Here is a 14627-nt window from a genome sequence, read left to right as displayed (position 1 = left end):
GAGGGGAAATGTCCCTTGGAGGGAGACAAGGGAGTAAGGCGGAAGCAGATCATGACGCCGTGCCTGGTTGTGGCCGCTGCAAGGCGAAAGATCCATACTCAATAGCTTCGCCGGAGCATCGACCTCATTTCCGCTCCAGTGGGCCTGCAAGGTCTTCGGTTGCGCTGGCGAAGGTGCCCCGAATAGTTGGCTGGCGCTGTTCCTCATGCATGCTCACATTCACTTGAATGCTGCGCCGTCGAAGTCGAGATGCTGAGCATACGCTCGCGTGTTCGCGAGGGTTTCTTGTGAGCGCTGTCTTCATGTGAAAAGGACTCGAGAGGGTTTCGCTGCCTCTATTGTTCTATCTTCCTGTACTCCGTACCTACATCGCAATACCGGTCACAGCAGAGCTGGCGACTTGGCTGTCCACGACCAAGGGTGAAAGATGGAACGAGGTAGCATCGCTTAGTGCTCTGTTGGTTCAAGGCGGAGCAGATGTTCGAAAAAACCCTGGTGAAGCCTTGGTCCATATGGGGACACACACTGGGATCATTGACTGGGGAGCACCGACAGAGTGCTGCAGCCGGGAATAACGAGAACGGAGAGCATATCCCAGCGAGCACCTTGCAGAAAGGCAGGTTCTTTCTGGTTCATATCCTTGGCAAGAACCTGTTAGATAATTCTGAGGAGAGGGAGAATTTACATGTACCCTCTTGTCGACGTGCGTTGACAGTTGAGACAGCGGAATGCCCGAGATGATGTTGCACAATGTCTCAAATCTCTATCATCCACGGCGCTCTTCGTGGTCCTACGGCGAACTAGAGAAGTGCCATGCACCCAGTCCTCCATCCCAGCTATCACACAAAACAATACACCCAATATCTGAGTAACCTTGATCCATCGGTTGACTGTCAATTATATGGAGGGCTTTTTCAATACTCGCCGGAACCATTGCTTGTTTAATTTGGCGATAGTCAATAGCTCCGTAGCATATCATTCCACAGTCTCCTTGATCATGTTGCCCCCCTTGTGAGCCCATTTATAGCCGTAGTCGACGGCAAGGACCCGGGCAGCTTTGGGGCATCGTCCCGAGCACCCGCGGCTAGGCTATTGTTCCCCAACACAAGATGGCGGGGGAAAATACCTCAGAAGGTTGTGTGTCCGGCCGATAGCGCGCTCTCTGGGGCATATCAGGGTTCGTGACCAGGGCGGCCACCCATCCCCGGCAATATGTTGGAGAACGAAAATGTGAGAACATACATGCCCGTAGAAGACATAGCCACATTAGGAAGGCCATATACAGGGCCCTGGGAGCTCCATCGAAAAAGTGACTGGATTACTTGGATAATGCCAAGTTCCACCCATGCCCGGAGTAGCCCGCACACATCACTCCACTAAGACGAGTTGGCCGGGAGCAGCAACCAGAATGGGACGTTCCATATCCCCTTCATAAAGGGATCATCACGCCACGGGCCGCAGGGCAGAATGACCCTAATGTGCTATTGCGCACAGACGACAGACGGGCCTCAAGAGGCGACGGATACGGCGGGGACTCTAAATAAACCTAGCGGATAGAATGCAACCCCAGTTTACCCAAGATGAACTGCATGTCTTTATCGAACAGCCGAGGACGAGTAGCATGCAGATGCCTCGATAGAAGGCTGCAGAAATCCCTTGCCAGGTAAGACCGACTGTTCAATAGTGGCGTAATACGGAGGCGGCCAGGGTACCTTTGGCAGAGATCAACTGTAAAAGTCTGTGACGCAAACGCGATGATAGTGATTACGGCCACGGACTAGAACTCTTCTCCTTGGCTTTCACAAACGCTTTGCAGATGAATTCGAGCTCTTGCAGAATGTATAATCTGTAGAACACTGGCAATTGCCTATCTATCTGACGAAGCCTATGATCACCGGAATCATCAGCCGCTGGGAGAGAAGACGATGCAAAGCTAAAATCACGGATACGTATTAATGGGCCAGGGTGCTCTGCGCCTCATTTCACTTGTCACATCGACACACCTCGGGGAAACAGGAGCTAACCTGTCTGGTACTACAGCCCGATGCCTAGACATTCTTCGGCATGTTGGGTACACGGAATATGTGCCTGACACGAGTAGGTAGTGTGCCTGGATCATCCCGTCCAGGCACGGGCTCGTCGCACATATTGTTTTTATGTCACCCCCCTTTGTGACTCTCATATGCTTCCAGACACAGGCTTCCTTCCAATGGACGTCCTTATTGGTAGACCTCGCGAAACTTCCGCCTCAACAGCTTTGCGTACGTAAGTTCTGGGTGAACTCCTAGGAAAGTGTAGACTTAACCTCTGTTGTGCATTTTGCTACCCGCTCCCGACATAATATCAAAACCTCTTATGCCCCAAAGTCGAACGCTGTACGGATATTGTGGAGGATATCGCAGCCACATCACAATTTCTTTTACTGTCAGTTATCCACTCTCTGTAGCCCTAAGTCTTATTTGACTTCCTTACATGTCAGCCCGTCCGCTTACGTTACATCCCTCCCGTCTGCTCTCGGGGTGAATGCAAGCCCTCCTTTCCATCACAGTACCTCTCAGCATCATCCTGCAGACTGTCACACCTCCTCCACGCCGCTAGCACACATGGTATTCGCTACCATAGTGACAAGATGGAGCTTAAGAAGAGGGATGGCCAGTCTTCTTTCGAAGCACCATCTTATGCTGTCCAATGAAAATCGCGCCTTTCATAAAACTGTGGAGGATATTGAACGAGTCTAACCGGACCTCCCTGGCTGAAAGTTTCCGCCGGTAGATATGATTGCAGGAGAAAGACTTGGGTATGAACATATAACTCCTTCGGAGACCCATTCTTCCCGTTATAGTATCTGATTCTCTCCTGATCAGCTTCTGCTTCCGTTGAGCTCTCCGATTGACTCGTTTACATCTTTGGCCATGGTGGGCCATCAACCTCATCAGATCCACCAGCCGCTTCTCTGAGCGTGTTTGATCATGCCATTCAGTATGGTCGAGGGGAATCTCCCCGGGGAGAGCAATGCGCACATGGTTCAAGTGCCGGCCATCGTCTTCTTTGTTCTGACACCCATATTCGTGGGCATACGCTTTTGGTCACGGATCAAGACAAGGTCTGGTATAGGTTGGGATGACTGGACAATCTTATTCTCATTCGTGAGGCTAATCTGGTATTAGAACGTAGAAGCACCGGCTGACAGTCTCACAGTTTTGCTGCCTGATCGTATCAGTCCTGATGATCATCTCTTGCGAGTATGGATTCGGCCAGCATATCAAGAACCTATCAAGGCCAAACAAGTTAATGTCACTCAAAGTAAGCTGAACCTAGTTATCCTGTGCATTTTGATGCAATACCCCTAACCACTAATAGACGTTTTATGTAGCGCAAATCTTCTACAAGGTCACCATCAACCTTACAAAAGCCTCGATCCTGCTCCTTTACCTACGTATCTTTGTACAACGGTACTTTAGGATTCTATGCCACGTACTACTCAGCATAATTCTGACATATATGGTGACCACATCGGCTTCGTCCATCTGGCAATGCACTCCCATCCCCCGCGCATGGGATAAGTCTATCCCCGGCACCTGCATCAGCTTGACGATGAACTGGTACGCCAATGCCGGATTTTCTATCGCAACTGATATTCTTATTATGGCGTTGCCACAGCATGTGATTTGGCGGTCAAAACTTCCGACCAAGCAGAAAATGGCGATCATGATTATCTTCGCCCTGGGGTTGTTTGTCACCATCACGAGCATTCTACGCATGACGACGCTGAATCTCTCTACAACTAGTCCAGACACAACATGTTAGTCGGCTTTCTGCTCACCATTTACTTGAGGTGCTAACCAACTGCCATAGTTGACATTGCATCTACTCTTTGGACACTCGTCGAGGAGAACCTCGCCATCATCTGCGCCTGTCTACCCATGTGCCGTATCCCTCTGAAACACATCTTCCCGTTATACTTCGCTTCAAAGAAGGACTCGAGTGTTGGGTGCTACGAAATCGGCTCCGCACCGCATACGAATGACAGCACCCTCATCCGAACCAGTACGAACCGTAACGACTGGCACCCATACCCGGGTAGCGAAGGGAGGAATGGTACCCATATGATGGAACTAGAGGCAAAAGGTGCTGAAGTCAGGAACGATACGAGTAAGGAGTACATATTGCCCGTCAATATAGAAGATGGGCACGTAAGGAGCACATCGCGAGAATGATGTGGACTGTAAGGCTATTGGGAAGACATCCGCTTCCTACGGCCCTTGAAAAAGAAAGGGCCGAACGTTAGGTGAAGAGTGCCGAAAAGAAACGGCATCAAGGTGTTAGATAATACCGCCCGTCAGGGTACATTAACTCCACTCAGATAGGCAAAACCTATGGGAGGAGTTTCTTCACACCAACAGCAAAATTGATGCTACCTGTATGCAAGCAAATAAAAGCTATCAAGGAGAAAGAGACCTCGTAAGACACACGCGGTCTTTTGTAGCTAACGGCATCTCAGTCAAGAGAAAGCTGACATCTGGCGGCGGCACAAAGTCTGGAACGAGGGCATGTATAAAGAGCCCAACTACTCATGAAGGCTTTGGACTTACGAATGAGGTTTCTTGTCTGTAAAACTAATATATTGTGCGAAGGTTATGTTCACAATGTCTGGAACCCCTTTCGAGACCTAAAAACGAGCTGAGATGAGGATTTTATACATATTTGCATGGGTGCATCAGGGTACATCAGAAGATACCAATGGGGATTCTTCCAGATAAGGCGGCATTGCTGAATCTCATAGTTTCTTGATGGAGTTCATCGTAGGCTCCTTGGAAACGCTCTTGATGGCTGCGTCGTGCTCGTACATCTCGGGCTTAGAATCCAGCGGACGGTCAAGTCCAAGCCGGTTGTAGGTGCTGTAACGGGCAATGCTGCTATGGGGATCGGCTTCTGTTACGAGCTCTTTGCGGCGTGTATCAACTAGGAGGCGGATGAGGTCGGGTCGCATGTAGTGGCCGGCAAAGTCGGCAAGGGCTTTGGTAAGGTGGATCTCGTCGAGGTCAATGTCGACGAATAGCAGACCATCAAAGTCCTTGTCGGGCTTCGCTACCAAGCTGCCGTCAGGCTTGTAAATGCGAGCATGGCCGTTGTAGACGGAGGGGTCTGTCTCGGGTTCAACGCCCTCGGGGGTGTTCTTCTTGAGGCCCTCAATCGACAGACGCTGGAAGGGAGCGAGAACCCAGGTGCCAGTCTCGATGGCATAGGCGGGGGTGACGAGGTCGGAGGCAGGGTCAGCGTAGTTGGTGGCTGGATCGGGAGCGACCTGGCACTCCTTGCCTGGGTAGACGGGCCAGCCGGCGATGTGAACCTGCTCACCCTGGGAGACGTTGAGGGCCTTCAGGAAGGGGTTCATGTTCTCCCAGCAGTTGAGTTGGCCGACGCGGCCAATGCCAGTTTCGGTGACCGACATGAAGGTGTCGCCGGATCCATCGCCGTAGACGAGCTTCTCGACATGGGTAGGCTTGATCTTGCGGCGGTGGTTGATGACGTTGCCACTCGGATCGATGAGGACCTGGGAGAGGTAGAGGGTGGCTTGGTCGAGCTCGGCAAAGCCCATAGAGACGAAAATCTGGTTGTCGCGGGCGGCGCGGCGGATACGGCGCATCTCTTCCGAGTCTACGCGGAGGGCGTTCTGGCGGTACTTCTTGAGCATGGGGAGAGATTGCAGGTAGGTGACCTTCCACATCCAGTAGGGGTAGCCAGGAACCCCTGAGAATGTTCAGCAGGTTCATCGTTGTTTTTGGGGCCAGTGACAAACAACTTACAGACTTCCGGGAAAGCCACCAGCTTGCAGCCGGCCTGGCCAGCCTCGTCGATGAAGTTGACAGTCTTCTGAACACTACCCTCAAGGTCGAACCACTGTGGGAATTAGCAAAACGAGTTGATGCTCCGTAGGAGAGAAACCTTACACCGGGCTCGGAAGTGACAGCAGCGGCCTTGTATTTGGTGTTAGGCATGTTGACGGTGTTATGGTTTCGAACGAAGTTGGGATGGGCGTGATAGACACTTGGCCGAGATTCTGTATCCAATTGGTAAAGCTTGTATGAGCCTGGTAACGTGAAGGAGAGTCATTAAATTGAAATGCCTGTTTGATGGTTTTATATGCATTCTTCGTCCTCAACTACATGAGGTTTCTATCAACATGTCAGTAGGCGTGATCGGGCTTTGAAACCCGATTCTTACATGTGCCCCTGATCTATTGACATGCAAAAAAGAAAAAAGAAAAAAGAAAAGCAAAAGCCGTGAAGTTGACGAAAGTCACAAAGCAAAGCTCCTAACGTCGTCTGTGTAGTACCCGATATTGCAGATGGATCAGTCTATCCCGGGCTGGTTAGGTTTTGATTCGGTAATTGTTTCATGCCCCTCGCCTCTATTTTTGTGGCGAGACTACGTATCAAGGACGGATGATTGGGTGCAGAGGCCATACTACGCTGAATGAACTAAATATGTGTCATTGTAGAAAAACTTATTCAGCACTGCATGGCAGGCCTCGGATAACCATGATGGCAGCTCCCTTGAAGTACACAATCCCGAGCCCGGCGAGGTTCATCCGAAGTCATGGGAACACAACACCAAAAGCCGCTGCCCGGAAGTGGCGTGTTGTGTGCGTGACACCAACATCTATCTACTGCCGCGAGACGCCGGGCAGGGCCGATGGGTGAGGTTTGGCGGCCAACCTGTTCTGACTTCTGCCCTCTCGATAAAAGAGACACGGCATGTAGTCAGCCTCCGTGCCATGGCCGGAGGTGGACAACGGGGTCTGGAGCTTATGTGTACTCAAACCCCGGCGGAGCAAACGCCTAATTCATCGCCTGATATTCGGGTACAGTCGGCATCGGTGTTCGCGCGGATGACATTGGATGCCATGCAAGAAGGGAGTTACCAGCGCGTACTGATTGCATCACTCCTCTTTTATTACCGAGTTGATCATGCCATAGCTGCAGGTTGCGTTTGCAACCTCGCCGTCACATCAACTGCCTATAAATCCTCGAGTCGAGACCCTTGGATTGGCATGCGTAGCCCCTATGCATTTGTATGTCCCGAAGCCCCGACCGGTAATACACACATCATAATCTCGATTGATTACCTTCCATGCCAAGTATGGAAAACCTTGCATCTGTCTGATCAATATGGTGGTCTTGCTCCAGGAGAGGAATGACAGTGGTCGCTTGCGGAGGATGCTTGACTTGATATCAAGGTTTAGCATCGAGTCACGTCTTTGCAGCTCACTCGGAGAAAGGCTAGGCGTAGTGAACATTGCTGCAGATGAGCCTGACCTCCGTGTACCTAGTAGAAGCATTGCCCATTCAAAGTCCCTAAGCCACGAAGCTTGCAAGTTCATCTTGCTCATGATTACTGATCAGGCCTCGGTGCAAATGATATCTAGCAAGGATTGCGTAAAGCGTATAGATAGGGAACAAAGGCTTTGTCATTTATTCCATTACACAGACTTGGGACTTGGTGTATATACAAATTATGCCTGCTTTGGACCTTTATTCATGGTTTGATTCACAGCGAACTAGTCCGGTGTGAATCGTGATCGATGTAGCACACAATTCCTTGCAGGTTTCACTGAGATTCTGCTTGTAATTGCATAAAGGTGAATGCAACAAAATCTAAAGGTATAAACAAGACCTCTCCTGCCTCCTTGAAGAGGTTTGAATTCAAAGGAAGGTGATTGTCTCCCATCTACTATCAGGCAAGAAGATGTTATTCCCATGACGACAACCGGGGTGGAGGGAAGGCGTCTCTGAACAGTTGGCTTTCCCCTGCCATTATTCTACAAGCGGGAAACAGCAATATCAAGGTTTCACCTTCTTCTACATAGTTATCATTATCCCCCCTCCCCCGCCAGGCTGAGTCGTCTGACATCACTGATGGGCCACGGCGGACGGCCCCCCAACTATCATGATTCATACCCCATGCATCATTCCGTTTCCCCTTAAATGATCCTTATAGAAGTATTCTCCCCTCTAATACCGGAAATCAGCACCCAACTGACTTCCATTCAAATACAATGCTTACCGAAACTGCACGGGATATGTATCTCAAGGCCACGGCGAATAGAGCCCGGACAATTAAAAGAGAGATTGATCGCATCATCAATCTTGCATCTCTTGAAGAGTTTGCCACTATTGCCGCTCAGGTACCGATACCCGATGATCCCGATTGGGATCTTTTTGAACCCCCCCAGGAAAGCTCCGATATTGGGCTGTCGACATGGAGCGACTCCGAAGATGTGACCACCAACCTGAACGCCACTGGATCAAGAGTTGTAAATCCGTTTTCTACGAGCAACGGCATACTCGACGAAAAGAACCTGCAAGACTCGCGATCGGACAACAGCAGTCTCGCGAGGCTTGTTGACGCGTTCAGAATCCGCGTGAAACGCGGCAGCAATGACAGCACAGCCAGGAAAGCTGGTGACATACAGATAACTGCCAGAGATGCCATAAATAATAAGAAACAGTCGATAAACGGCCTAATTCAAGCTATAAATCCATCTGAAAGCCTGACGGAGATGGTCATGCAGACTATTTCCCTCACACCTCGATCACACGATCGTTCGGTTTATCGGCGAAAGCCACATCTCATAGTAGAGAATGTCAACAAGTTTTCCTCCAATATCCCGCCCAAAGATCAAACCCACAAAATCGTCGTCTACGATCAGTTTTCAGCCAAACACCCTTCAGACTTACTCAAGACCAACCTCAAGGAATATTTTATTCAGCTGAGTAACGAAGCCGTTCGCGTGCAGTCCTTGTCCAGGTTCCTGAAGTCCCAGGAGAGCGCTTCTATGCAGACCAGAAGAGGACGCCGTCAAAGGATTCAGAATAATATCGCTCATCCCTTGAGACAGAGTGACACAATGGAGGAGTACAAAGCAAAGCAAGAGGCAATATTGGATAAGACAAGTTATATGAGAATGGTCAGGTGGTAATGGAGATGGTGATGGTGGATCAAAGATGCACTGTTGGTACTACGACGTGCGACTGGAGAAGAAAAAGGGGCAATTAATGACGGCGTCCAGGAACTAAAGGAGTGGTTCGGCGAATCCTATGGTGTTTTCACCTGGCAATGAAATAAAATAGTATCATTTGGATTCAGGCAAAAAGAAAAAGCAACAAGCAGCAAAGCGCTTGTAATTGAGCTTGGTAAGCATCATTCTTTAAGCGGATCGAGGGCAGCATGTAGGCCACGCGGCCTTACTGAATATTTGTAATACAAGGTGAGATTGTCACATATTTTCTGACAAACACTGGAAATTCTTACAGTCACTGATTGAAGTTTGACAAAGTCGATTTGCAAGATTATTAATGTGCGTCCATTTACTTGAGGAACTTGTCCTTTGCCTCCTGGATGAAGAATAGAACTGATAAGAACAGCTCAAAGTGCCGTGTTTCCCACTCATCATATTGGATGCTCCTTCTGACATCTCCGGGGTGCGGTGGAAAATATCTCTTTCAACTGGTTGTCCAACCACTTGACGTCGTCAAAGTTACCTGGAGGGCCGCCGGCCCAATGTCCCCAGATGGATGGAAAGATGGCCAGCTTCCCAACACCCTTGGTCATGTACTCTACCTCAATCTCGGAATCCTCAGGTCTGTACCTGTCAGTAACAATAGGAATGGTAGAGTCTACGAGAAAGTCTTACGGGAAGTAGAGATCAGTCTTCGAAGGTAGTACCAATGTTGTGGCTTTGATGCCCGCCATGGCCTTCTTGAAGTCGCCGTTGTATGGCTCCTGGTCGCTCACATCGGCGCTCTGCCAGCTATGGATCATGGTCAGAAGGTTCTCGGGGTCCTTGCTCAGAGCCCACTTCTCCCAAAAGGTCTGAAGAAAGTCTTCGAGGTCTTTAGATTTGTAGTGTTCCTTGTAGAGTTCTTGTCGGTAGAAGGACTGGGAGAAGCCCCATCCAGCATACACACGGCCAAATGCCTTCAAGCCCGCTTGTTTCTCTTCGTCGGACCAGATTCGGACAGACTTGTCGTTGGCCGCCGCCTCGCGCCCGTTGCCACTCCCGGCCGAGCTGATCTTCTTCGCAGCGAGGAGCGCTGACTTGACTCCTTCTAGGAACACCTTGTTATGTAGAGCACACTTGGCCGCGCCGCAGAAAGGAACGCAAATGTCCACCATGTCAGGGTATTGTGTCGCCCATTGGAATGATTGAGCAGCACCCATAGACCAGCCTAGAACTGCCCTCAGGTGCTTGACCTTGAGTTCTTCGGTAACGAGCTGGTGTTGTGCACGCACATTGTCATATAGAGAAACGTCGGGGAATGGGCTGATGTCAGAGTTGGACGGGCTGATGGACTGCCCGTTGCCAAAGAGGGCAGGAATTATGATGAAGTACTTTGACGGGTCGAGAGTCTTGTCATCTCCGACCAACCATTCGTTGTCTGCAATGGCACCGGAGAACCAAGTGGGATAGACAACGGCTGGCAAGGAAGCATCGCCGAATGTTCTGTAGGCAATCCAAGCACCAGGCAACGTTTTGCCGCTCTGGAGCTTGAAGTCACCAAGCACGAACTTCTTGATATCGGCCATGGCGTGCGACAACGTTTGAACGGTCTGCTGCGTGTCAATGATGTGTAGTAACGCAAGATCAGGAGTCTTCGGTATAGTTGTTTGATTCCCGTAGTTGATCCCGAAAGAGGGGAACTTCACGAATGTTGAGATAACAGCAGCTTATCTAACATTGTATCGCCGTCAACGCCATGACTTTAACCACAGCTAGGCAAGGTTCAGCCGGTGTAAGCCGCGAAACCCCGCATCTTGGTTTAACATGCATGCAGCGTGTTTGATACCCTAGAATCCCACAAGGTAAATTAGTTACGTATCAACGACTGGCTTTCTTGTCTTTTGCTTTGGGGCCATTGCATTAGTGGACCCTAGACTCGCGATGCAGCCAACAAATTTATAGGACGCACAACAGGGGTGAATCCCCTCCCTTCATGGATGAAGTTGACCTTTCCTAACCAAAGACATTATAATGTCTTTTTATTGGAAGCTATTAACTTACAACTAAACACCCACCGAAGACGTCCATCTAAAAACAACCATCGTGTTTCCAAATCACGATACATCATGAATAATAACCAACACCAGCTGGAACTAGATAATGTCGAAAAACACATTCCGGCGGAAATACAAGAGATGACTGACGAGGAAATCAAAGTCGAATTCCGGCCCAGCCAGGCATGCCAAAGATGCCTGCAATACTTTCACCCGGAGCTAACGAGTCCCTCACCCGATCGCCATCACCTGGTAGTTAATATCGCAGATATACCACATAAGATACTCCATCAAAACCCAGACAACCTTGCAGACGGCATCGAGCAAGGCTGCTGCTGGTGCAACCGGGTCTTCTTGGCGATCCAGAAAGCGCACGGTCCGATGACTATCGAGCACTTGCTCAGGACCTATCCGGGCTTCCATTCCTTCTCCCGCGGCCTGGAAGACTGGAACGAGGGCAGCGCAACTTGTTTCCTCACGTGGAGAATGACTGAGGGGTCGTTGCGTGACGCGGTGTGGTTTGGGCGTAAAGATTGGGCGCGGTCCCCACGAGGCATTTGTTTCAAGCCAGATTCCACCCGCAGCGGGGATCCATTCGAGTATCTTCCGCGTTGGATGTACCACCTCGGCGAACTGGAAGATAACACGGGCTCGCAGCGTACGATGGAATATATCGGAGCTCAAATTCGCAAATGCATGGAGACTCATGATAATTGTCGTGTGCCCTCCAGGTCTACTTGGTATCCCCGGCGGCTATTGCAGATTGTGTCGCCCGGCGACCGGACTACTGTTACAGGGCTACGCCTAGTGGAAACGGAAGAGACCCCAGTTCACGGCCCGTATGCTACACTAAGTTATTGTTGGGGGACTAAACCCAATTTGACTCTAAAGTTGGATAACTATAAGGAATACTGCATCACGGGGATGCCGGCCTTCGTAATACCGCAGCTGTTCCTGGATGCGGCGTTTGTTGCGATGAAGATCGGGGCTGGATATATATGGATTGACTCATTGGTAAGTACACAATATCATTTACTTCTTATACATATTATCTCCTTAGACTTGTAACGTGTTCTACTTTTTCAGTTGAGTCAATTCTGCCAGTAAGTACATCTACAACAAAGCGCAAGCAGTGCTCATGCCTACTATTGTGCAAAGCTAGGCTATGGCTCTTGAATACTATCACTATGCGTGTTGCTTTGTTTAGTCTGAAGAGACATAAGTTGAAATAACCAACAAAAATCGTTCTTGAAGCTTGATACTAATTGCGAGACAGTGCATTATCCAAGATTCAAAGGATGACTGGATCCGGGAAAGCGCCACTATGCATAATGTGTATCAACACGGTCTCTGCAATATCATGGCGGCTTCGGCTGGGAACAGCAGCGAGCCTCTCTTCAACAAGCGGGACGTGCGACTCATTACTCCTTGCATTATCCCTGGCACAGACTCTGACAACATGTCAACATATGTCCAAGGCCTAGAGGACATCAACGAAGAAGGTAAATGGTTCGAACAGCTCAGCGCTGAACCCTTATACAGACGTGGATGGGTGCTGCAGGAACGACTCCTGTCAACGCGCAGCGCCATCTTCACGCGGCAAAACGTTTATTTCCAGTGTCCCCACGACATCACCCGGCAAGTACACCCCGACAACAATAGTGCGGATCTGTACTTCGAGTTCTCCGACCCACGCATGATCCCGAGCAAGTTCACTCCGGAGACATGTTTCGAGACATGGCGGTTAATCATCAACGCATACGCTAAGACCAACCTCTCATTCGCGACCGATACCTTCTACGCGCTCGGTGGTCTTGCCGAGAGGGTAAGGCAGCTGTCTGGATCCAAGTACCTGCATGGACTCTGGGAGGCCGATCTGGCCAAGTGTCTCGCCTGGTGGGACGAGACGCATGAGCGAAGACCTGGGATCGAGGCACCCAGTTGGTCGTGGGCGTGTGTGCGAAAACCGCAGTACTTTGACTTTACTCAAACTGAGGCGATCCCGCGAACGTGGGGTACGATGACAGACGGCATTTTGGGACTGCAGGGCCCCATGTTTTCCATCAGTACCGAGTCCCCTGCCTCCAACTTCGACCCTGATATGGTCCAAAAGGAGATCATGCGAAGGGTGGAGGGTGTGGCGGACCGATGCGATTCCGTAGCGCAGTTCGATGGGCCGGAGACCGAAAGAGAAGACAAGCCAGTGCCAGGAGACTTGCTATGCGTCCTTCTGACGAGGTCACACTGCCGGCCTGAATACATGGGTATTCTTCTTGCGCCAGTTTCCGTATCCGACACCACGGCACCATATCGGCGGGTGGGCTTCTTCCGACTTGATTTATCATACAACGGAACGCCGAGCCACGTGGACACGAATGTTGGCTGGGCGCCTGAAATAAAGAAACGAGGGCGTGAGTTTTTGGACGAGTGTTACGAGCGCTTGTTGGAGACCTTAAAGACTCAACCGAAGGATGCTCACGGCCTTCCGTGTGATGGGGCGACTGACGAACAAACAATATTTCTTGTGTAAGGAGTCGAAAGAGCGATACAGGACTCGTAGGGACAGTGGAACACGTAAAGATTTGTGCAACTTCATTAGAGACGACTTTAAGCTATTCAATCAGGCTCCTAACTATCTCTCCTCTATACTATGATACAAAGCACTGAGGTAGTGAGCAGATCAACCTTTCATGCGAATGAAAATATATAAGATGTGCTGTGAGAAATCACGAAGTTGCAAGATCTTCAATTAGTCTCGAAGGAGAAAGATAACAGCGCTTTCCTTCTCCAGCGGTCTGGAAACTTACTCTTCTTATGCGCCATGTAATTTGATCGCGTGGAGAAGAGCTGCAGAATTGCAACTCTCAGGATGTCGCTATTAGAATAGATGAAGCGAAGAGGTTCATAACTTCCATGTCTCTGAGGAAGAATACATTGCTGCTGATGCCTATACACGTCTATGTCTTGAAATCCGATCGAAATTGAAAATACACAAAGCAGCTGGGCTCTGTAAGCGAATCAATGTCTGCCAGCAAAGCAAATCATACCGAGAATGCGGGGACAGGCGGCTGTTTACCCTCCTTGCCTGTTGAAGACGTCTCTTGGTGGTGTTAATGTATCCCTTTGAATGCCACTGGACCTCACATAACCTCAGACCAAGAAGACTACAGCAATCCAGGCTAAGTATCCAATAGCTGTTAGTAATTACTCGCAGAGACCCACTTTTGGGTTATGCGAGGTTCGGTAGCACTCAAAGGGATAGTTATTGGCGAAGCTAGAGAATTTCTCATTCGTGCAAGAATTAGCCATGCCGAATGCCGCTAGCCCGAGCGATGTCAGACGCGAATCATGATTTTGAAAACAGCCGGAAGATTGCAAAAAGCTGCGAGCTGCAGCATGTTCCGAGTTCTTAACGTTTCACTGATATAAAAGAACTGCACGGCAATGCTACCTTTGAGGATGATTCGGCGCTCAAAAGATGTGATATATTGTTTGCTATTAGCTGTAGCAACGAAATGCTGCATCAAGAGGCTCTCTACGCACGTTATCGAACTTTGTGACTGGACCTC

General features: G+C 49.8%; 5 protein-coding genes across 5 annotated transcripts; 3 read left to right on the top strand and 2 right to left on the bottom strand.

The window, feature by feature from the left end:
* Positions 1-2981: 2981 nt before the first annotated feature.
* On the top strand, positions 2982-4217 carry GLRG_00978 (uncharacterized protein; the record flags this gene model as incomplete). Its single annotated transcript, XM_008091663.1, has 4 exons — positions 2982-3146; positions 3199-3303; positions 3361-3802; positions 3856-4217. The coding sequence occupies 4 exons, from the start codon at positions 2982-2984 to the stop codon at positions 4215-4217; spliced, it is 1074 nt and encodes a 357-aa protein (XP_008089854.1).
* Positions 4218-4777: 560 nt separating this feature from the next.
* On the bottom strand, positions 4778-5999 carry GLRG_00977 (carbon-nitrogen hydrolase; the record flags this gene model as incomplete). The annotated part of the gene is made up of 3 exons (XM_008091662.1): positions 4778-5751; positions 5808-5901; positions 5952-5999. The coding sequence occupies 3 exons, from the start codon at positions 5997-5999 to the stop codon at positions 4778-4780; spliced, it is 1116 nt and encodes a 371-aa protein (XP_008089853.1).
* A 2060-nt stretch (positions 6000-8059) lies between these two features.
* On the top strand, positions 8060-8983 carry GLRG_00976 (uncharacterized protein; the record flags this gene model as incomplete). The annotated part of the gene is made up of 1 exon (XM_008091661.1): positions 8060-8983. The coding sequence occupies one exon, from the start codon at positions 8060-8062 to the stop codon at positions 8981-8983; it is 924 nt and encodes a 307-aa protein (XP_008089852.1).
* A 470-nt stretch (positions 8984-9453) lies between these two features.
* On the bottom strand, positions 9454-10590 carry GLRG_00975 (uncharacterized protein; the record flags this gene model as incomplete). Its single annotated transcript, XM_008091660.1, has 2 exons — positions 9454-9646; positions 9698-10590. The coding sequence occupies 2 exons, from the start codon at positions 10588-10590 to the stop codon at positions 9454-9456; spliced, it is 1086 nt and encodes a 361-aa protein (XP_008089851.1).
* A 1792-nt stretch (positions 10591-12382) lies between these two features.
* On the top strand, positions 12383-13588 carry GLRG_00974 (tol protein; the record flags this gene model as incomplete). The annotated part of the gene is made up of 1 exon (XM_008091659.1): positions 12383-13588. One exon carries the CDS (start codon positions 12383-12385, stop codon positions 13586-13588), a length of 1206 nt encoding a protein of 401 aa, XP_008089850.1.
* Positions 13589-14627: the final 1039 nt, after the last annotated feature.

The sequence above is a fragment of the Colletotrichum graminicola genome (assembly GCF_000149035.1).
Source record: "Colletotrichum graminicola M1.001 genomic scaffold supercont1.3, whole genome shotgun sequence".
Classification (NCBI taxonomy): domain Eukaryota; kingdom Fungi; phylum Ascomycota; class Sordariomycetes; order Glomerellales; family Glomerellaceae; genus Colletotrichum; species Colletotrichum graminicola.
This window is presented reverse-complemented; position numbering and strand designations above follow the sequence as displayed.